Source organism: Carcharhinus amblyrhynchos, chromosome 17, assembly GCF_965287045.1.
Source record: "Carcharhinus amblyrhynchos chromosome 17, sCarAmb.v2.hapA, whole genome shotgun sequence".
Lineage (NCBI taxonomy): Eukaryota > Metazoa > Chordata > Chondrichthyes > Carcharhiniformes > Carcharhinidae > Carcharhinus > Carcharhinus amblyrhynchos.
Window position 1 is genome coordinate 45,629,668 of NC_137340.1, and position 24,324 is coordinate 45,653,991.

The following is a 24,324-nucleotide window of genomic DNA, read 5'->3' on the forward strand; positions in this document are numbered from 1 at the left end:
AAAATGTTCACTCTGTCAAATTTTATTCTGTTAGCTAACAGGCACTAGTAATGAGGGACAAAGCAACATAGAACCGCCAAGATGTATTCCATGTTATGATTGAATTATCTCAATGTTAAGCGTTTCTGCAGCAGATTAGTTATATCTGAAACCTAACACTTAGCCATTCGACATGGTAACTCGTATCCAGTTTGCCAGACGTCATTCCTGCTAATCTCCACTTCCTTAGCTGGGATATAATTTCTTCAGTGCTGGTTGTCCTCTGGCTCCAGGCCTAGATAACTATTTATGCAAGTCTAGACAGGAAGTGTTGGTAGGCAGTTTGGCCAGGGGAGTCAGAATACTGACCTCAGCTAACATGCTATTTGAGCAGGAGTGTTTGGATAGCCAACAGAAGTGGGACCTTTGAACCATTTTTCCTTAAATTGCCATGGGGTGCTGAGGATATTTGTTGTGACCTCACTGACCACTTTGCCAAGATCAATGAATGGTCTGTTTTAGCTATTCAGTATCTTAATCCACTGAGACATGGGGAAGGGAAGTAATTTTATGATTCATTTTTAATTTTAATTAACTGGAGTCAGTTCTTCCTCAGTGCCAGTTGGCTCAACACTGAATGTGAAGATCATAGGTCTCATTCAGTGGCCTGAACACACAATTAGGCTAACACTTCAATACAGTGCTGAAGCAGTGCTGGATTGTCACTGAGATGCTGAAGAAAACATCAGAAGGTTTCACGGTACTATGTGAAGATGAAGAGCAGGAGAATTCCCCCAGTGTCCTGGCCAATATACATTTTGCGGTTAAACTCACCAAAAGAAAATTGGTTATTCATCTAACAGCCATTTCCAGTACCTTATATGCAAATTGGCTGCTACATTTTCCAATAAAGTAAAAGCAGCTATTTTGGGACCCCCAAGTTGTGAAAGCTGCTACAAAAATGAGTTATTTGTATTTAATAATTAATAGATTTTAATTGGCATTATATAAGAACACGCTAGTCATGTTCATGCCTGGAGAATTGGGAGAATTCCCAATGATTATGGCCACTGACAATGGGGGTATTCTCCACCCTTGTTTTCAGCAGGTGGGAATAGCAGATGGGGGTGGCGCGGAGTATCGAAGAGGAAACCCAAAACAGCATTTACACCACTGAGACTTCCTTGCTCGACTGTTCCCCACCAGTAACTTAAGGAGGATGGCCCAATCCTTTGAAAGCCAATATTGTTCATTCAGAGCCCGTCCCGCCACATGATACCTGCCTTCTGGGGATTTTTTTTTCAAAACGTTCACAAATTTGGCAGGAAAAGCCAGCAGCGTAGCCAGTGGTCTACACGATTCCCAGCCCAGTTGACATTTTGGGAAGAGTTTTCCCAAAAATGTCAGGTACTGATTGAAAACTGATTTGTTTCTCCCCAGGTAAACAGGCAGGGTTTTCTCTCCAGAGAAACCAATGTGTTCCTCGCCAGGGAAACAAGTGGGTTTTCCCTCCAGGTCTTCTGATATTTTGTCACAAAAAAAGCAGGGTGTGTTTTATGCCGTCATTCCTGAGGGTGGGGCCCAAAGACGTTGCCAAGGCTGGATCCATGGAGATCACGGCATCTTTTGCCTGTCTTTTTCAAGGGCAGAATGCAAGATAGTCCATTTGGATTTGCAGATCTAGAGACTTTCCTGGCTGTCTTCCCAACCCCAGATTGTACGTGTTTCATTGCATTGCACAGGAACCATTTTAGGAATATGAGTTTTAATGCTGCCAAATTGACAGGATGAAAGTCTGAAAGGGAGGTGAGTTTCAACAGTCTTTGATCAGCGCAATGGCTGAGACTTGCAGAAGCCATCCTGATTTAATGCAACATTATTAATCTCAAAATGGCAGGGGCTAAAAGGAAAACATGGGACTAGCTCAGGCTGCTCTGTATGGATTGGGGCAAAATAAAGTGTTTTGCTGTCCACCAAACCGTACTACAGTTGACTTTGCGCTTGGTGTCTGCAGTGATTGTGTTCCATTCCCATGCAGTAACACATCGCCTTCATCAACACAAAGAATGTTGATTATATTCAAAATGACATTAGCAACAATAACTTGTATTTATCTGCTTTGCAAATAAATCCTTACAGATTATTAAATAATTTAGGGGGAGGCCAGACAACACAGAGAGGAACAAAAAGATTTCCAATGGAATAGAAAGTTAAGAATATCTTAAATAGAATTACATTGCATCAGATATGACACAATGTTCCTTTTATAGCTAATAAAGAGAAGTGTTGAGGCAAGAGCACGATGCTAATATTTCCCAGGGTCTTACTTGTAGTTCTCTACAATGGTCCTTGCTGCTTCTAATGTTTCACTGGAGAGTAGGACATTGCGGGGGTCAGTCACCATGAAGAAGTGCTTTGCTCGTCCCATGAAGGTCCCCTGATCCCATCTTGGCTCCTTTAAATCGATATCAGACCTCACGTCCTGAGACATCTTTTACTGAAGAAACAAAATTCAAAAAAACTTAGTGGCAAGCTGTCACAAGCCACAAGAACTTCAGCTGAGTACATAATTACTTTTTCACAAGCTGTTCCAAATTTACATCATAGAAATATAAAAAGTAGAATCAGGAGTAGGCCATTCAGCCCTTTGAGCCTGCTCTGCCTTTCATTCTGATCATGGCTGATCATTAAATTCAATATCCTGATCCCACCTTCCCCCCAGTATCACTTGACATCTTTAGCCTCAAGAGCTATATTTAATTTCTTCTTGAAATCAGGCAAGCTTTTGGCTTGCTTGGACATTTTTGGCTTTTTGTGTGCTATAGTTACTAAACATTAGTAAAATTAATTTAATTTGAAGGCAAATTGCACCCAACTTTAGATACATAAAAACACAGTTATCAAACTGTACTATTACCCTAATTCTTTAATGTACATATTACAAATCTTCCATTTCTCAAGCACATACCATATTTGAGAAGCTTTACATATATGAAACATATTATGTGAACCATACATATACTTATACATAATTATTTGTGCTACTTGTGTTCATCCTGGCTCCAGGATGTGCATTTGTTTACCTCCAAGTCAACTACTCAGTAATGTAATGAACACAGGGACCCAACAGAATATCTACTTATTCTACTTGATATGTCATAAGCCTGCTTACAGACCGCAATATTTCCGACAGCAATAGAACAAGCACCATCAGTCAAGGCACAAGCTTTCAGGCAGATTTATTCAGCAAAGATAAGCAGCAACACAGCAGATTAACAGCAGTACATCAGATGTAGCCATCTCCCCTCAAATATAGAAAATAAGATACATAATTCAATGTTAACACTCTTTGAAAGACAAATTGATATACAAACCCTTAACAATGACCAAGTGCCTGCAAAACCACGATGTAGCCCTGGTACCCTGTGAAATCAAAAACATATCTTTTAAAAACCAAATAATGCAGACCCAAAAATGTCACTGATGTGTATTATTTTGCACTGTTGGACCATCCACAAAATAAAGTAAGCCATTATGGCAGATAGTTTAAGCCTATCTACTTTTAACAGATTCTAAAAACTAAATTTATTTGCAGAGACAAATATCATGCTAACTAAATTCAAGAGGTTATTGCAGAAGGTCAGGGGACATGGAGTTGGGGGTAGGGTGTTAGCGTGGATAGAGGATTGGTTGTCAAATAGGAGGCAGAGAGTGGGGGTCAATGGGTGCTATTCGGATTGGCGGTTGGTGACTAGTGGGGTGCCCCAGGGGTCGGTGCTGGGGCCTCAGCTATTTACCATTTATATAGATGATCTGGAGGAGGGAACCGAGTGCAGGGTGTCGAAATTTGCTGATGACACCAAGATTGGGGGAAAGGCAAATTGTGCGGAGGGTGTGGAGAGTCTGCAGAAGGATCTAGATAGGCTGGGCGAATGGGCCAGGAAATGGCAAATGGAATTTAATGTTGGCAAGTGTGAGGTGGTCCACTTTGGTAGGAAGAATGGTAGGAAGGACTATTACTTACGTGGCGAAAAACTGCAGCAGGCGACGGTGCAGAGGGACCTCGGGGTCCTTGTGCATGAGTCGCAAAAACCCAGCTTGCAGGTGCAGCAGGTGGTCAGGAAGGCGAATGGGATGCTGGCCTTCATAGCGAGGGGGATTGAATATAAAAGTAGGGAGGTCTTGCTGCAGCTGTATAGGGCATTGGTGAGGCCGCAGCTGGAGTACTGTGTGCAGTTTTGGGCGCCGCATCTGCGCAAGGATATTTTGGCCCTGGAGGGAGTGCAGAGGAGGTTTACTAGGCTGATACCGGAGTTGAGGGGATTGAGCTATGAGGAGAGGCTGAATAAACTAGGCTTGTACTCGTTAGAGTTTAGAAGAATGAGGGGAGATCTCATTGAGACGTATAAGATGATGAATGGGATGGATAGGATAGAGGTGGAGAGACTCTTCCCGCTCAAAAAAGACAGTAGGACTAGGGGGCACAGCCTCAAGATAAAGGGGAGGCGGTTTAGAACGGAGTTGAGGAGGAACTTCTTCACTCAAAAGGTGGTGAATCTCTGGAATTCTCTGCCCGTTGAAGTGGTGGAGGCTGCCTCGCTAAATATTTTTAAGAAGCGGGTTGATGGGTTCTTGATAAGTGAGGGGATTAAGGGTTATGGGGAGAGGGCGGGAAAGTGGAACTGAGCCACGACAGATCAGCCATGATCTTATTGAATGGTGGGGCAGGCTCGAAGGGCTAGTGGCCTACTCCTGCTCCTATTTCTTATGTTCTTATGTTCTTAAAATATGGATCTGATCTGGAGCAAGTCCTAAATATTAAACTGAATGTGACAGAGAACAAAATTTAAAATAATTGTTACTTCCATTTAGGCAGATATTAAAATAATAAATGCTAAATATTGCAGATGTTGAAAACATGAAATAGAATAACTAAAGGCTGGAAATATTAGATCAAATGGCATTGGTGAAGAGACACTGTTAACTGATCCTCAATCTGAAATTTTACCTCTGTTTGCTTTTCCACACACGCTGCCAACATTTCCCACTTTTATTTCAAAATTGAAAGGTTTACTTATGGTTAGAATGGAGACCAAGGACTGATCTTCCTCTGGGCTCAGGAGATCCTGACTTGCGTAGCTTTGTGGTTCCCAGCCTATGTTTGACTTCACAGTCATTTGTGTCTTTTCACACTGGGGTTGGGTTTGCAGCACAGTTTGTGAGCCTCCCTGGAGCACTAGAGGACTGTGCGTGTGGAGGTGAGCTGGTTTAAGGGCCCACCAAGCATCTCCAACACAGTGGGTGGAATTTTCCACACAACCCACCATGCGTTTCACAGCAGTAGAGGCAGCCTACCATTGGCTGGTGGCAGGGTACTCTGGTCCTTCCACTGCCCAGTAAGTAGTCTCACAACACCATGTTGAAGTCCAACAGGTTTATTTGAACATAAGAAATAGGAGCAGGAGTAGGCCATCTAGCCCTTCGAGCCTGCCCCGCCATTCAAGAAGATCATGGCTGATCTGTCGTGGCTCAGTTCCACATTCCCGCCCTCTCCCCATAACCCTTAATCCCCTCGCTTATCAAAAACCCATCAACCCGCGTCTTAAAAATATTTAGCAAGGCAGCCTCCACCACTTCAACGGGCAGAGAATATTTGGCAACACAAGCTTTCAGAGTCTCACCTGAAGAAGGAGCCTGAGACTCCAAAAGCTTGTGCTGCCAAATAAATCTGTTAGACTCTAACCTGGTGTTGTGAGATTTCTTACTGTGGTTACCCTAGTCCAATGCTAGCACTTCCAAATCATGCCTTCCATTGTTTCCCACTGAATGCGCCCATTGCCACTGGGAAACCGGCAGCAGGGGTTTTCTGTCAGCGGAAGCAGAAGATCCTGCCATGAATTCTGGCCAATATATCAGTTTCTAACAGTGTTTAAAGACCCCCTACACCTCACCCTCATTTCACTCACTCCCCACCAACTTCCCCATGCCAGCCCCTATTGCCTCAGATAGCCCATGCTATCCAACGTCCATGTATCCTCCACATATGCTCAATGCCCCCTCAGATCACCAATGCCACCTCTTCAATCCCATGAATCTTCCATATGCCCTCATATTCCTCAAGCCACCTCTAGGCCTTTGTGTACCCTCCATTGTCACTCACTCAGTATGCACTATGCATAAACCTCAGAGTGCAGGAAAACCTCACTGGAAAACTTTTACATTCCTTGGGGAAAAAATATACACCATGCACCATCCATTAAAAGCCTGCATGTAACTGACTCGGAGAAACAACACATTTGACATTTGAAAACAAAACCTTGCTTTGAGCCCATGTTCCCAGGACATGAGCCCCGGGGTTACTAGTCCTATGAAAGACCCAATATGCCACTGTCAAGCATTTTCTTGGCAATGGATGTGAACAAATACACATAGCTGTTCATTGCATGGATCAACTTATCTTTACAGGATAGATCCCTATGAATGACTACATTAAAAACACATCCACATTTCAATACATCACCTAATAGTGACAACTGAAGGTGTGAAATCACTTCACATTTACCTTTCAGATTGTGGATGTGGAGGCAAGCTGGTTTAAGGGCCCACCAAGGTTTTCCAGCGCAGTGGCTGGAATTTTCCACACAGCCCACCATGCGTTTCATGGCAGTACAGGCAGCCTACCATTGACTATCCCAGGATCCTCAGGAGGCTTTTCATTTTTTTCATGAGCTCTCAAACCTGGCCTATTTTTAACGGTCATCCAAAATCCCACACCACTAACTAAAAATGACATTCAGGAGGAACTCTGACCTTTGTTCTCCCATTTAAAATGGGGACTGAACGCAGCAGGGGCAGGTATGAGTTTTGTACACTAGGTATTCCCACCTGAGAAAAGGTAGTCATGCATGCACCAAACACTGCATCCATACCTAGATGGAAATCTGGCCCTAAAACTGATTCATCAGATATACAACAACTGCTCATCTTAAATTATATCTACATTGAAGAGTCATTAAAACATGGAGAACTTCAATATTATCCATTCTTCCCTGAAAGCAGGCACAGGATACAAAGGAATAGGATTGAACCATCCAATCCTCTCCACCATTTTTAGTGGATGTGGTCTTTGGGGCAATATTCTTTCTGCACTTCAAATGTAAACACCACCGAACTATCAACCCTTTCCTTGCACCAGTTGAAGTGTAATCTTTTAATGTGTCAGCTGTAGTCGGGAGAGGTGGTGGCTAAGTGGTACTATCACTAGACCAGTAATCTAGGGTAACGCTCAGGGGATCTGGATTTGAAACCCGCCATTGCAGATGGTGAAATTTCAATCCAGTAAAAATCTGGAATTAAAAGTCTAATGATTGTCGTATAAGCCCCAGTCCTAGGGAAGTGCAATAAATGCTGGCCCACCCAGTGATGCCCACTACGTCTATCACTACAGATCCCATGAATTAAAAAAAAACAAAGACTGACACGTCAATGAGAAAGTATCACAACATCAGGATTATTTGTTGGCAGCAGTAATACTGATCCATATCCTCCTCTCCTGAGAGGGCAATGCAGGCAGTTCCATGATTATGTTCAGCCTTCTATGGTGAGACTGACCAGAAAACTCTCCATCATGTGTATTGGAATAATTTACAGTCTGATAATCAACCTGCTTGGCCACATTATAAACACAATTTCTGCCAACTGAGGTCTGGAATGGGATTTGAACTCAGAGCTAGGGATGCTACCACTGTGCAACAAGACCCCTATACTGCACATATACAACAGAAACGATTATGATTTACATATCCTATGGTGCTGAGATTTCAGGTTGAGCTGAATGGCCAGTATAACAACATTGAAATTACTAAAGTTGCACTGAGGGGAGTAATGCGTCATTCTATTTTGCCTTTATAAACATTCAGTGTAATCAGCACTTACTCTTCTGAAAATACTCAGTTGCAAATAAGTTTTAGTGAATGTTAGTTGAGTATATCTATTCATTTGCAGGGTCATCCTCTTAACTCTTCCATCTTAACAACAGGGATTTTTTTTGGCTATTAAAAGCTACAATCAAATTAATTTTTTATATCCCAAGATAACATTACACCACGCAGACAGCTACTTATAATGGTGCTATTCTTGGACCCTATGGAATTTCAAATCTCTTAATGAACAATCCTTTGAAATCCTTTTTCAAATCTAATGATCTTTGTTTTAACATCCCAAGAAGCCCACCTTGATGATTACCAGAAGATAACAAACAATTAAATTGACCTCTTACTTTAAATGAAAAAAACTGAAGACATTCAAGCCTGGACTTTAACTCTGTTTAAAATGGAACAGGAGACTTGTCTCTTTCTATGTCATTCCAGTGCAACCAGGATATCTGCCCTGAGCTGGTAACACCTGCCAGGCCAAACCTACCAGGGACAGAAACCAAGGAATAAAAGAGACTGAGAGGGAGAGAGATAAGCAATAGGAGTCTTCTTCCACGTCCCAGAAGGAAACTGTGAGGCACTGCTGCATTGCATCTGACCTGTGCTGCTGTATCCTTTTTATAAATCGGGTAACCAGAACATCTTGTCACTTTTGTAGCGTAGGAAATGTTGCGACAATTTGTGCATAGCAAGCTTCCTCTTACGTCGGATTAAGCAATCTGTTTAGTAGTGAAGTTGATAAAGGTATAAAAAAAGTGACTGGGAAATCAGGGAGTTCCTCTCTTCCTCTTCAAATGGTGCAATAGGATATTTTAATCCACCTGCAACTGATCCTCGGTTTAATATCTCCTCTGAAGAATGGTATTTCTGACAATACAGAAATCTTTTTAGATTTGAATCCAGAACTTTGTGACTCAGAGATGACAATGTTGTAAACGGGGTCACTGCTGACTCTGGAATCAGGAGGTTAGGAAGAAATATAGATCGGCCAAGTGACTGCTCAAAACATTGGCAAATAGAGATCAACGTGGGGAAGTGTGAATTTATTCCTTTTGGATTCCAAGAAAGAAAAATGGAAATGCTTTCTTAATGGTGCGAGACATGGGAATCAGGAGTCAATATACTCAACCACTTTAAGATATTGCACAAAGATGCTGCCCTCTGCTGCAAGATGGTATGAATACAAAAGTGAGGAAGGGATGTATCAGCTGTCCAAATCTTTGACCAGACCCTATCCAGATCTATTTGTTCAGTTTGGGACCAAACCTCAGAAAACATAGAACAGAAAATTCTGGCAAATCTTAGCAGATCTGGTAGCGTCTGTGGAAAGAGAAAATAAAGTGAATGTTTTGAGTCTGTGGCTGGGATTTTACTGCCCCGCCTGCCACGGGAATCGAAGCAGGTGGGGGCAGACAATGGGAAGCTCCATTGACCTGGGGTGGGATTTTACGGTTTCGGGATGAGCAAGGCCGTAAAATCCCGCCCTGTATGCGCTATCCTCAGAAAACATAGCAGCACAAGTCAGGGCACAGAGAAGATTAACAAGGATGATATCAGAAATGCATGGGTATATGTAACAGCAAAGATTGGCAGGTTGCATCTCTTTTCCCTTGACAAAAAAACCAAAGGATGACCAAATACAGGTGAGAGAACGCTTCCACTGGTGCAGAAGAACATAACCAGCAGCCATCAATATAAGATAGTTACCAATAAATCCGGTTGGGAATTCAAAGGAATACAGGACTCTGAGGTATAGGGAATGGTTGAAGCAAATAGATTTTTTAAATTAATTTACAGAATGTAGGTGCCACTGGCTAGACAAGTATTCATTGTCTGTAATAATTTAGCCAAACATCAGATTCCCAGAACCAAACACCCTTTTTTGTGTACCAAGAAACAGACCACTCCCATGGCTCACAATTAGGTAAGTGCAATACTTGGAGACCTATAACAACTATACCGGTGAACTAGCAGGTTTAAAAGCCCCCATTGAAAACTTCCTATTGGGCATGTCTCCGCCTGCTCAATATGGGAGCTCGTACTTGCTTTTGACAAGGTACCACATGTCAGATTGTTGCATAAGATTAAATCTCACAGGATCCACATGAGATAGCCAATCGGATATACAAAATTGGCTTGACGACAGAAGACAAAGGATGGTTGCACAGGGTTGTTTTTCAAACTGGAGGCCTGTGACCAGTGGTGTGCCTCAGAGATCAGTGCTGAGTCCACTGTTATTTGTTATTTATATTAATTATTTGGATGAGAATTTAGGAGGCATGGTTAGTAAGTTTGCAGGTGACATCAAGATGAGTGGCATAGTGAACAGTGAAGTAGGTTATCTAGGGTTGCAATGGGATCTTGATCAATTGAGCCAGTGGCCTAATGAATGGCAGATGGAGTTTAATTTAGCTAAATATGAGGTATGTATTTTGGTAGACTGAATTGGGGTAGGAACTACTCAGTTAATGGTAGGGCACTAGGGAGAGTCACAGAACAAAGATCTAGAAGTACAGGTTCATAGTTCCTTGAAAGTGGAGTCACAGGTAGACAGGGTGGTGAAAAAGACATTCAGCATGCTTGGTTTCAATGGTCAGAACATTGAATACAGGAATCTGGACATCTTGAAGTTGTACAAGACATTAGTAAGACCATACTTGGAATATTGTGTAAAGTTCAGGTCACCCTATTATAGGAAGGATATTATTAAACTAGAGATATTATTAAACTAGAAAGAGTGCAGAAAAGATTTACTAGGATGCTACCGAGACTTGATGGTTTGAGTTATAAGGACAGGCTGGAGAGGCTGGAACTTTTTCCCTGAAGCATAGAAGACTTAGGGGTGATCTTATAGAGGTCTACAAAATAATGAGGGACATAGATCAGGTAGATAGTCAAGATCTTTTCCCAAAGGTAGGGGAGTCTAAAATTAGTGAACATAGGTTTATGGTGAGAGGGGAGAGATACAAAAAGATCCAGATGGGACATTTTTTTCACTCAGAGGGTGGTGAGAGTCTGGAACGAGTTGCCAGAGGCAGTCGTACAGGCAGGTACAATTTTGTTTTCTAAAAAGCATTTAGGCAGTTACATGGGTAACATAGAGGAATATAGGCCAAACGTGGGCAATTGGGACGAGCTCAGTGGTAAAAACTGGGCGGCATAGACAAGTTGTTTCCATGCTGTAAACTTATGACTCCCACAGGGAGATCTATCGATGACCCCCCGTGGCCATCATAACATCCCTCCCATCTTAGGTCAGAATCTCTCCCAGCATCCCCATTGTGAGAAAGTCCTTCGCATTGTTTAAGGTTTTACCTGAACTTTGACTTTGTATGATACTGATCCTGTTTTCTCCATAATGATCCCAGGGACTCAACTGGGACTACCCCAAAGTTTCTCAAGTGAACCAGAAACACACTGAGAAAGTTCTTTCTGTTCTTGCAGAATTGCAATTTCTTTTTTGGTTTTCTTGTTGGAACTCCAGCCTCCTTGCCATATTTGGGACTAGCTAGCTCAATTTGGCACAATGTCGTTGCAACCTTGGGTACCCTATGGAGGATGTTCTCCATTACTCTTCGGAATATGGTACATGTTGATGAGACCACAAAAGTGGGTATATTCATAGAGTCCCTTATGCGTGCTGATCGTCACCTATTTCCGGGAGGACTTGTACAATTCAAGCTGAGGATAGGCCTGCTCATGTCCACCTTGGAAAATGTCTTGCCGTCTGCGAACTTAGCATACAAATCTTGAATTCAGGGCAAGGGGTACCGATAGAGTTTAAAGATCTGATTGACTCTTAATCGATAGTCCCCACAGAATTGAACTGATTTGTCAGGCTTAAGAACAGGGACGATGGGGCAGCCCATTCCACAAATTGCGTGGGCCGAATTATAAAGTTAAAGTTTATTTATTGGTCACAAGTAAGGCTTACATTAACACTGCAATGACGTTACTGTGAAATTCCTCTAGTTGCCACAGTCTGGCACCTGTTCAGGTTAATGCACCTAACCAGCACATCTTTCAGAATGTGGGGGGAAACACACACACACACACACACAGGGAGAACGTGCAGACTCCTCACAGACAGTGATTTAGGTGAAACAGGAAGTTTTACCTGTTCCTAAAACTTCATCTCAGCCGTGTCCTTTGACAGAGCTTGCAATAATCTATCATCTGGCAATTACAACTTTCTGCAGTATATTCTGTAATACTCTGAGTGTCGTCACTGCCTTTCCTTGACTGACAGGTGGGGACATTCGGGTTCCTATAGTGACAGACGGCCTTTAACACCTAGTTTACACAATCAGTCTCCTTTGAGGATTAATTGACACAAGGTTCTGTATAAACCTTCTCAACCTCACACCTAGCCTGGGGTTAAATCACTACCATTCAAGTCAGCTCTGCCCCTCAAAGGGGAGAGCAGTCTATGGTCATCTGGGACTGTGGCATTTTTACACTCATATGAGGTCCCTCCCCTAGTTACAAGGCATTGCTGCCTGATGTCCCCTGCAGTTCCTGTGCACCTTTTTCTGCATCCTAAGGTGATAAGGCTATTTCAATGGCTATCTTTAAATCCAAATCAAGTTCTGCTAATAGCTTATTTTCAGAGAATCTCTACAGTGCAGAAGGAGGCCATTTGACCAATTGAGCCTGCAAAAACAATCCCACCCAGACCCTATCCCTGTCAACCTCTGTATTTACCCTGCTAATCCTCTGACATTAAGGGACTATTTAGCATGGCCAATCAAACTAACCTGCACACCTTTGGACTGTGGGAGGAAACCGACACAAACACAGAGAGAACATGCAAACTCCACACTGTCGGGTCCAGACAGTGACCCGAGGCAGGGAATCAAACCCAGGTCCCTGGCACTGTGCTGTAGGTGCTGCCTCACCACTCCAACTTATGTTGTCTCTTTCTGGGCTTTTTACCACAGGAGGTAATTTCTACCTATCTGCCTTGTCAAATCCTTTAATCACCTGAAACTATTCAATTAAATCACTTCTGATCCTCAACATCTAAAGAGCTAGTTTTTCCAATCCCCATATCTGTCCAATTATAATTCTGGTGTCATCTTCAGACTTCGCTGCAAACAAATACAGGACTGAGGAATCAATAAATTTCCAATTGCATACAACACAAATATGTTCTGAGAAGGTCACAATTAAAGAAAAAGTGGGAGTGGAACCTCTTGCATAACCAGAATGAAAGGTCTCACCCAGCCATTTTGGGTAGTGAGGTCATTTCTGCCACATACCAAATTGTCTTGCATTAAGAGGCGGTCCAAATCTGCAATCTTTGGCCAATTTCTGCAATCTTGCCAAGAACTCAGTGACAGCTTCCCCAGGAGTTCTCCCAGCCATGTTGAAGTGATATTTCTGAAGGATTACAGAGGGCTTTGGGTCGTAATGTTTTTTTAAAAAAGAGATCTACCAGTTTTTTAGTCAGGAGCATCCAGATAAGTAAGGCTTTTTATCAAGCTGAAAGTCAAGGCTATCATCAACATCACCTTCTGTTTTCAGTCTCCTTCAACATTGTTAGCATGGAAGTAGTAACAGATGCACTCAGTATACTGGACTCCTCTTCCCCACTGGTATCATAGGGTCCAAGTTTCTCGAAAAGAGGCATAATAGCCTTTTCTTACCAGAGAAGGTTCTTGACTTAGAGGTTGTTTGGAGGAGAGATGGAATTTTTTTTCCCCTCGTCGCCATTGTGGTAATTCAGCAAAACGCCAGTTCCTCTCATCTATTTTATGTAGCAAGAAAGAGGCCACTCCTGCGGCACACAGCTAGGTAATTCAACACCTGGGGACCTACAATGGCCCGGATGAAGGAACAGGTTTAAAAGCCCCCAATGAATGTTTCCTATTGGGAAATCTCTATCTGCTCAGTAAGGGAGCTCGTAGTCTTTGTGGCCATCATAACATTGCCCATCGCTAACTGCCTTTGAGAAAGCGGCAGTGAGCTGCTTTGTTGAACTACTGCTGTCCCTGTGGTTCGACGTGTGCCTATGGAGTTGTGAGGAAGGGAGTTCCCTGATTTTAACCCAGTGAAAGGACAGCAATATATTTCTAAGCCAGAGTGGTGAGTGACCTGGAGGAGAACTCCCAAGTGGTGGGACTCCCATGTGTCTGATGCCCTTGTCCTTCCAGATGGTAACGCTCACGGGTTAGATGCTGCCTAAGGAACCTTAGTGACTTTCTGCCATGCATCTTGAAGGGCAAACACACTGCTGCCATTATTTGTCAGTGATGGAGGAAGTGAATATTTGTGGAAGAGGTGTCAATAAACAGGGCTGTTTTGTTCTGAATGTTGTCCAACTTCTTGAGTGTTGTTGGGGCTGCACTCGTCCAGGCAAGTGGAGAGAATTCTATCACATCCCTAACTTATGTCTTGCAGATGTTTAGGCTTTGGGGAGTTACTTGCCGCAAGATTTCTCACCTCTTTTGCAACCATAGTATTTATATTATCAAACCAGTTTAATTTCTGGTAAATGGTAACCCCAACTTATTGATTGTGGGGGATTCTGCAATGGTAATGCCATTGAATGTCAGTGGGTGATGGTCAGTCTCCGTCTTGTTGGAGATGGTCATTGGGACACTTCTGTTGCGTGAATATTACCACTCATCATCCCATGCCTGGATACTGTCCAGGTCTTTCGATGTGGACTGCTTCAGAATCTCAGGAGTCACGAATGGTGCTGAATAAATCATCAAACATCCCCACTTCTGACATTACGATGGAAGGAAGTTCATTGATGAAACAGCTGAAGATGGCTGGGCTGAGGACATTAGTCTGAGTAATTCCTGCAGCGATATCCTGGAACCGAAATGACTGACCTTCAACAACCACAATAATCTCCTTCTGCACTAACCAACAGAGAATTTTCACCCCGATTTCCATTGACTCCAGTTTTGCTACGGCTTCTTGATGCCACATTTGGTTAAATGGTGCCTTGATGTCAAGGACAGTCACTCTCTCCTCCCCTCCAGGTCAGGGCTAAGGAGAGATTGACAAATATGTCATGGACACAAGACAAAGGAAGTCTTAATAGTAGCATCAAGGATTGAAAAAGGTGCTATGGTGACATAAAGGTAAGATAGCAGAACGTGTTACTAGACCTTCTATTCTGTTCTACCTGCTCCACGCTCCTCTTCAACTACATAATCCATCACATTTCTATTCCTGTCCAAATCTGAAGAAGAATCATAAGGACTCAAAATGTTAACACTTTACATTTGCTGCTAGACCTGCTAAGTTTATCAAGAATTTTCTATTTTTATAACTAATGGAAGGAGGTGGTTCTAAAATAGCTCCATCTTTTTCACTATGGTAGGGCCCTACATCTGTGTAAAGGACAAGACTGAAGTATCAGATCATTCTTGGCCTCCAACTGGGGTCACCACCATCACCATCTATTACTTACATGGCGAAAAACTGCAGCATGCAACGGTGCAGAGGGACCACGGGGTCCTTGTGCATGAGTCGCAAAAACCCAGCCTGCAGGTGCAGCAGGTGGTCAGGAAGGCAAATGGGATGCTGGCCTTCATAGCGAGGGGGATTGAATATAAAAGTAGGGAGGTCTTGCTGCAGCTGTATAGGGCACTGGTGAGGCCGCAGCTGGAGTACTGTGTGCAGTTTTGGTCGCCGCACTTACGCAAGGATATTTTGGCCTTGGAGGGAGTGCAGAGGAGGTTTACTAGGCTGATTCCAGAGTTGAGGGGGTTGAACTATGAAGAGAGGCTGAATAAACTAGGCTTGTACTCGTTAGAGTTTAGAAGAATGAGGCGAGATCTCATTGAGACGTATAAGATGATGAATGGGATGGATAGGATAGAGGTGGAGAGGCTCTTCCCGCTCAGAAAGGACAGTAGGACTAGAGGGCACAGCCTCAAGATAAAGGGGGGGCTGTTTAGAACGGAGTTGAGGAGGAACTTCTTCACTCAAAGGGTGGTGAATCTCTGGAATTCTCTGCCCGTTGAAGTGGTGGAGGCTGCCTCGCTCAATATTTTTAAGACGCGGGTTGATAGGTTTTTGATAGGCAAGGGGATTAAGGGTTATGGGGAGAGGGCGGGAATGTGGAACTGAGCCACGACAGATCAGCCATGATCTTATTGAATGGCGGGGCAGGCTCGAGGGGCTAGATGGCCCACTCATGCTCCTATTTCTTATGTTCTTATGTTCTTACAGCTCAAATATACATGCCCAATTTTCTTGTTCCGCTAAACTTTCACCAAAAATGAAGATGTGCCTTTAGATTTTGAATTAAAACTTTCTCTTCGGTTTGAATTTGAAACTATTTGATTTGAACTTATTTTGTAGGTTCGGGCTATATATTGAGAATGTCAGCGTTGGGCAAAGTTAGTGTACTGTTTAATGTGTATTCACACTGCATTATTTGAAGCCCGAATTCAAATTGTTTCAGTCCATATGGCATCAAGGAATAGCCAGTTGAATGTTCCAGACACAATAAAAGCAACCACTTTGACAACATCCTGAAGACCAGAATTCCAGAACTCTCAGCACTGTTCATGTACAGCTTAAACAGGCAGCTACCTGACAATGTAAAAAGCCTGCCAGGTTTATCCTGTCCATAAAAAAATGCTACACGCAGCTTGGTCAATAACTGCTCTACCGGTCTACTCTCAATCATCAGCAAAACAATGAAAAGAACCATCAACAATGATATAGGCAGCGCAGTGTCTAGCACTGCTGCTTCACAGCTCCAGGGATCTGGGTTTGATTCCCATCTTGGATCGCTGTCTGTGTGGAATCTGCATGATCTCCCTGTGTCTGTGTGGGTTTCCCCTGGGTGCTCTGGTTTCCTCCCACAGTCTGAAAGACAGGCTGGTTAAATGCTTTGGCCATGCTAAATTCTCCCTCAGTGTACCCAAATAGGCACCAGAGTGTGGCAGCAACCATTAATGTACTGTTATGTATGTTAACGTATGTCTACTTGGGACACTACTGAATAAATAAAGCAATTCCTACTCAGCAACAACAGACTCATTAATGCTCAGTTTGGGTTCTGTCAGGACTTTGGTTCCAGGCCTCATTTTTATTATAATGTTGAAATTTGACATTCCTACAAATATTAGTTTTTCATAACTTGAGGGGTTATTCAGCAGAGTTATGATTTAGCATGGCATCCAACACCCAGATGCACTTCTTTGAATCATCTAACATCTTCAGAGGATTTTTTTTTAAACAGTGAAAATACAGCATAAAAGTGAAGGTTCAAAGGCACTGGGGGTGGGGAAGAAATGGTACAGTGGTCATGTCACTGGACTAATAATCCAATGGTCCAATCTAATTGATCTGGAGGTATGAGTTCAAATTCAAGTTATAAATCTGGAATGTGAAGCTTGTAATGGTGACTGTCACAAACCATTAATGATTGTTCTAAAGCCCATTTGGTTCACCATACTGTCCTTTAGAGAAGAAAATCCACCTCCTTACTTGGTTTGACCTACATGTAATTTCAGACTTATAGTAATATTGATGACTCTACAGCCAAGAAACCTACTCAGTTCAAAGGCCAAAAGGGATGGGCAACATATTCTGATGCACAAATCCCATGAAAGAAAGAAAAAAAATCAAGCAATTTCTGAGGATTACCACTCATTATTCAACACCATGCCCTGTGAATGAGCAGATGCTCACAAATAACATTTAACTGCAGCTACAAAACATTGCTATCAGTTTCACAAGTCAATGACAGCAGTCAGATTGTGCCATCATTGCAACCACAAAACTGCCTACTTAGGACAAAGTTTTTACTGCTGGCATACAAAGCAGGTTAATCATAGGAGACTGAATCAACAAAGACATTGTGATGACACAAATGGGGCATTTTTTAAAATCCATGCATATGATCCCTGTGAAAATTCATCAACAATCTAAAGAGGGAACCAATTTCAAACTGTTGCTGGTTCCTACTTCATGATGTGGAGTCGCTCGTGCTACCAAATAAACCTGTTGGACTTTAATCTGGTGTTGTGGGGCTACTTACTTCAAGTAGCAAAGTTGCTGGATTAAAGCAAATTACTGCAGATACTGGAAAATCTCAGCAGGTCTAGCAGCCTCAATAAGGAGAGAAAAGAACTGACATTTCAAGTCCAGATGATCCTTTGTCAAAGCTAAAAGGCATAGAAAGTGGGAGATATTTATACTATAGGTTGAGAGAATGAAAGATGAGTTATAGCCACAAAAACAAGGAAAAAGGCTGCCAATGGCAGTCCATAAATAGAATAAAAGGTGTGAACAGCCGAACGGCTGAGAAGCTGAAATCAGAGGATAAGCTGCGACAGGTGAAAACGTGGGAGGAGGGGAGAACAGGTGAGAGAAAGATAAAATGGAGAAAAAGGGGAAGCAAAGGGGTAGAAAGGGCAAGGAAAAGGGGATAAAGTAGGGGAAAGAGTGGGGGAAAATAAAAATAAAGACAATAAAGAAGTAAAAGGTAGGGAACAGTTAAAAATTAAATGAAATGAAAAGGGGTCAAGGTGGGGTAGAGCTGATCATCTGAAGTTGTTAGAACATAGAACATTACAGCGCAGTACGGGCCCTTTGGCCCTCGATGTTGCGCTGACTTGTGAAACCAATCTAAAGCCCATCCAACCTACACTATTTCAATATCATCCATATGTTTATCCAATGACCGTTTAAATGTCTTTAATGTTGGCAAATCCACTACTGTTGCAAGCAGGGCATTCCACGCTCTTACTACTCTCACTACTTGCTGGATAAGAGATTGTTGAATTTGATGTTGAGACCAGAAGGTTGTAAAACATTGCTGAGATTGTTTGGAGGGTGGAAATCTGTTTTTTGCAGATTATGGACAAAATAAATAGCGTATATGTGAAAACCTGCATGCTCCGTGCTTCATGAAGGGATTAATAACCTACTGCTGATATGAACCCAGTACTCTGATTAAATGGACATTTGTAACATTGAACTGAGTGAGGCAAGGCATTTCATTACTTGTGACCTTGAATTTCAAGTCGAAAGCAAAGCACCTTCAACAAAGTCTCTGTGAGAAATAGACAGCAATGAATTGTAAATAAAAGTCAATGACCAAACTTCAAAGAGAATTGCTGTGCATTTCCTAACACAATAATTAGATTGATAAAGCTCTGAGGTTGATAAGAGCAATCAGACTGTCAGCTGAAGGATACAGTCTGAATAATTAAAGCTAAACTACTGGCCTGGATTGTTCACTGACAAACACTTCGGGGTTATTGAGGAACTTACTGACCTGCCTTGCACCGCTGGTCGCCCCTGGCCACACACACAATCCGGATCTCCTGCCCGGCGACCCTGACTCCAGACACACTGCAACCCAACCCTACCGGACAGCCGCATTGACTGACAGCCCGCTCCACCACTCAGCTGCGCCCGGGCTCTCCCCGCTAGCCAATCGGTGTGCAGTAGAGAGGTGGGACCAAACCGCCGGGGTGTCAGCAGGTTAGATTGACCAGCAGTGGGCGGCGGCGCCCAGGAGCCTGCGTCCTGATTGGCTGCTACTTCCGGACCACCCTGTTGTAGGCGACAGGGTGGTATTGGGTCTGAGTGTGAGTTTGTGAGTGTGGGTCTGAATGAGTCAGTAAGGGTGAGAGTATGTACGGGTTTGTGAGTATGGGTATGAATGAGTATGGATCAGTGTGTGAGTCAGTAATCTCTAAACTGTCTGTGCTTTATATGCTCTGTCTGAGGCCAGAACTCTCCATTCACCTGACGAAGAGGGTAACCCCTCGAAAGCTTGCGAGTATATTATCAAATAAATAGGTTGGACTAAAACCTGGTGTTGTCAGACTTTTTACTGAGTGAGTGTGAGCAGGGGGTGTGAGTAGCTGAGTGTGGGTGGATGTGGTTGAGTGTGAGTGAATGGTTGCATGTGAGTGAGCGAGTGGACGGGTGTGAGCAGCGATAAGTGGGTGTGGGTGCATGGCAATGTCTGATTTTTTTAAAATAATCATTTTCATGTATTAGTCAAAAACAATTTTCGCAAGACACTGGTAATGATGACTGCATTTAATTCCTCCTCCATATATCTTACTATTTCTCTGCAGTAAAGACCGATGTAAAATATCTATTTAACTCCTCTGCCGTTTCCTTGCCCAGTTTCATTCTCTAAGATGTCAATGCTTCCTTTTACTTCTCTCTTCCTGTTAATGTACTTAAAAAAGCTCTTCTTGTCTGTTTTCTCACTAGCTTGCCCTCATAGTGCATTTTCCCTTTTCTTTTTTTTAGTCCATCTTTGCTGCATTCTGAATTTATTCCACTCTTCTGGCCTACGCTAACCTTTACCAGCTTATATGTTTCCACCTTCAACTTAATACCCTCCTTAACTCCCCTGATTATCCATGGTAAGTTCTTCCACCCCTTAGAGTCTTTCTTCCACGTTGGGATGTATATTTGCTGGCGGTCGTGAATTATCATCCTTAATGTGCCAATGCTCATCTATTGCCTAATTTACTAATCTACTGGACTAGTTCATTTTGGCCAATTCCATCCTCATACTTTCATAATTCCCCTTCTTTAAATTTAACACTGATATTTCAGTCCCAATTTTCTCACATTTAATCTAAATGCTAAATTCTATGATACTATGATTGTTACTTCATGGGAATACTTAACCTTGAGAATATTTATTAAACTTACCTCATGACACATTACCAGATCCAAAATAGTCTGATTCCTAGTTAGCTCCAGAACATATTGTTCCAGGAAACCATCCCAAATGCACTTTCTGAATTCATTGTCTTGATTGCCATTCTGAATTTGATAAGTCTAATCTATATGAAAATTAAAGTCACCCATGATTAATATATGTTCTTTTTACATGCATTTGTTATTTCTTGATTTAAACTCTTTCTCCCAGTGTCGCTACTTTTCAGAGGCCTATAAAATTACTCCTATCACTCTGGTTTTCTCACTTCCACCGAAACTGAATCAACATCCTCTAAGTCTAGATCGTTTCTCAGAACTTTAGTTATTTCTTCTCTTATTAGCAGAACTATCCTACTGCCTTTTCCTTTCTGCTTGTCCTTCCTAAAAATCAAATAATATGAATATTGATGTCCCAACTTTCATTTTCTTGTAACTATGTCTCAATAGTAGCTATCAGATCATAGCCATTTAGCTCTACTTGTGCCCTCAGTTTATTTTATCATGTTTAGAATGCCACATGCATTAAGATACAGAATCCTTAATGTTATTTTTCTATCACTTTTCCTTACACTAAGCCCATCTCTCGGGACAAATAGAGCCACTGTTTGTGTTTTGCCAATATTCCCATGTCTTCCTCCCTTGCTTTCGCTTTTTCAGCCTTTTGTTTCTAACCCATTTTCCATCACCTCTAACTCCCTACTCAAATATGAGTTTCCCTTAAAGAGACATTCACCATATCCACGGATACCCATCCCCCTGTCATATTAGTTTAAAACTTCCCCAACAGCACTAGCAAAAACCCCTGCAAGGATATTAGTTCAGTTCCTGTTGGGGCTATAACCCATGCAGTGTGAACAGGTCCCACCTTCCCTAGAATCTATCCCAATGCCTCAGGAATCTGAAATCCATCCTCCAACACCACTCCTCCAGCCATTTGTTCATCCTACCTGTTCTCTTATACTTGGTCTCCCTACAGCATGGCACTGGGTGTCATCCAGAGGTCCTGCTTCTTAATTTATCACCTAAATCCCTGCATTCAGCTTTCTGAACCTCATTCCTTTTTTTAGCTATGTCATTGCTATCAATATTTCCCATGACCGCTGGCTTTTCACCCTTTCCCCTCCAAAATGTTCTACAGACACTCTGTGACATCATGGACTGTAGCACCAGGGAGGCTACATACTATCCTGGAATCACTCTTGTGAAAAGTCTGACAACACCAGGTTTTAGTCCAACCTATTTATTTGATAATATACTCACAAGCTTTCGAGGGACACCTTCTTTGTCAGGTGAATGGAGAGTTCTGGCCTCAGACAGAGCATATAAAGCACGGACAGTTTAGAGATTACTGATTAGAATGCGAATCTTTACACCTAACCTGCTGTTCAAGACCTGAAGTGGCTGATAATGTGAGTGGAAGGAGCACTGATCACAGTTTAAAGAGATGTGTATTCGGGTAAGCATTCTCCAAGGCGGCCTTCATGACACACGACAGCGCAGAGTCGCTGAACAGAGACTGATAGCCAAGTTCCGCACACATGAGGACGGTCTCAACAGGGATCTTGGGTTCATGTCGCACTATCTGTAACCCCCGTGACTTGCCTGGGTTTGCAAAACCTCACTTACTGTACTGTCTGGAGACAATACACATCTCTTTAAACTGTGATCAGTGCTCCTTCCACTCACATTATCAGCCACTTCAGGTCTTGAACAGCAGGTTAGGTGTAAAGATTCGCATTCTAATCAGTAATCTCTAAACTGTCTGTGCTTTATATGCTCTGTCTGAGGCCAGAACTCTCCATTCACCTGACGAAGAGGGTGTCCCTTGAAAGCTTGTGAGTATATTATCAAATAAATAGGTTGGACTAAAACCTGGTGTTGTCAGACTTTTTACTGTGTTTACGCCAGTCCAACGCCGGCATACCCACATCATCACTCTTGTGGCCAGAGAAACACCTATCTGTTCCCCTTATAATTGAATCGCATATCACTATTGTTGTAGTTATTCCTATTTGGTGCTTGCAGAACTATGCTATATTAAGGTATGCACTGAAAATGGTGTGACAGACATAGTGCAGGAAACTGAAAGAGAAGAAGCAGCCAATGAAGATGTGGCACACCATTAATAAAGCTCCATTCATTTTTAACCAAATCCTATCCTGCATTTCACATCTTCAATACACAATAACCATAGCCCTACCCTGCTTTCTCCTTCCAGGCTGCGCAGTTGAGTCACCTGTGGTATTGCAGACTTGGTTTTCACTCTATTCCTCTGAGTAGTCATTACCCCCAATAGTATCCAAAGCAGCATATCTGTTTGAGAGGGGTATGGCTCCAGTGGATCCCTGCACTACCTGCCTGCCTCTTCTCCATCTGGCAGTAACCCATTCCCTTTCTGCCTGTGCAAACTTAGCCTGGGGTGTGACCAACTCTCCAAATGTGCTTTCCACGAATATCTTAACCTCACAGATACTCCAGAGTGACTCCAGCTACCACTTCAATTCTGATGTAGGGATTTCCAGTAACTGCAGCTGGAGACATTTCCTGTACATGTGTTCATCCTGGACACTGGAAGTGTCTCTGGTTTCCCGCATAGCACAAGAGGAGCATTCCACAAGACCAAGCTGTCCTGCCATGACTTGTCCTTATATCACTCCTGACTTGCAAGTTTCAGAATATTAATAAGCCAAAGGACGTTCTTCTGCTCCAGGTGCTAAGTCCGTAACAATAGACCTTACCTGTATTCATACTCTACTATCAAATGGTATCATAGATACTCACCAGTTCCTACCTAGCAGGTTCCCAGGCTGCTTTACTGAGATGCTGACAGCAGCACACTGTTTTCACCCACTCTTCTAGATCGTGGGTACTGCCTCAGAATACTCTTTCCATTTACTGTTCTAGGTGGTGGTCACTGCCTCTGGGTCCTTTTTGCACTTCCTTAGATACAGGGATAGTGCCAGAGGAACGGAGAATTTAAAATGTAACATCCTTATTACAAAAGGGATGTAAGGATGAGTCCAGCAACAATGGTGAGTCGATATAACCTCAATGTTGGGAAGGCTTCTAGAAACGATCGTGAAAAATTTAACAGACATTCGATAAATGTGATAAATTTTAAAAACCAGCAAAGAATTGGTAAGAGCATAACTAATTTTAGTCTGAAAAACTACTGTCCGTCATGAGTCTCTGATTCCTGCCACTCAAACGAGCTCTTTGATGACAGCAGTGTGATTGGTGTGGTGCACATCAGCATTCCCAAAGGCATTTGACACGTTATAGGCTTGTCAGCAATGTTAAAGCCCATGGAATAAGAAAGACAATATCAGCATGGACATAATGTTTGAGTGGCAGGAATCAGAGAGTCACGATGGACAGTAGTTTTTCAGACTAAAAGAAGGTATTTAGTGGGGCTTCCCCAGGGCTGGTATTAAGACCACTACTTTTCTTGATGTAGTTCAATGAACTAGAATTAGGTGTACTGGACACAATTTCAAAAAATGCCAATTACATAAAACTTGAAATGATATGAACTATGAAAGGTATAATAATCTTCAAGATGTGGAATGGGCTGACAAGGGCTAGATTAAATTTAATGCAGAAAGTGTGAAGTAATTCATTTTAGTAGGAAGAATAAGGAGAAGCAATATAAAATAAAGGGACTGCAGCATCACAGGGACCTGTGGGTTAATCTGCACAAATAACTGAAGGCTGCTGGGTAGATTGAGAAAGCAGTTAA

The 24,324-nt window shown here is 42.5% G+C and overlaps 1 protein-coding gene across 3 annotated transcripts in view; it reads right to left on the reverse strand.

Moving 5' to 3' along the window:
- The window catches only part of LOC145354482 (sideroflexin-3-like), a 57,834-nt gene extending 38,570 nt beyond the window's left edge, over positions 1-19,264 (reverse strand). Inside the window, exons 1-3 of one of the 3 annotated variants that reach the window (XM_080205879.1) lie at positions 19,171-19,264; positions 3,354-3,402; positions 2,307-2,476 (exon numbers count right to left, since the gene is read on the reverse strand). In XM_080205879.1, the coding sequence (XP_080062005.1) occupies positions 2,307-2,470 (164 nt within the window). In that variant the 5' untranslated portion in view covers positions 2,471-2,476; positions 3,354-3,402; positions 19,171-19,264. Of the gene's footprint in view, positions 1-2,306; positions 2,477-3,353; positions 3,403-13,174; positions 13,197-19,166 lie in introns of those variants that run through there. The other 2 variants (XM_080205880.1, XM_080205881.1) reach the window with 2 other exon arrangements.
- Positions 19,265-24,324: the final 5,060 nt, after the last annotated feature.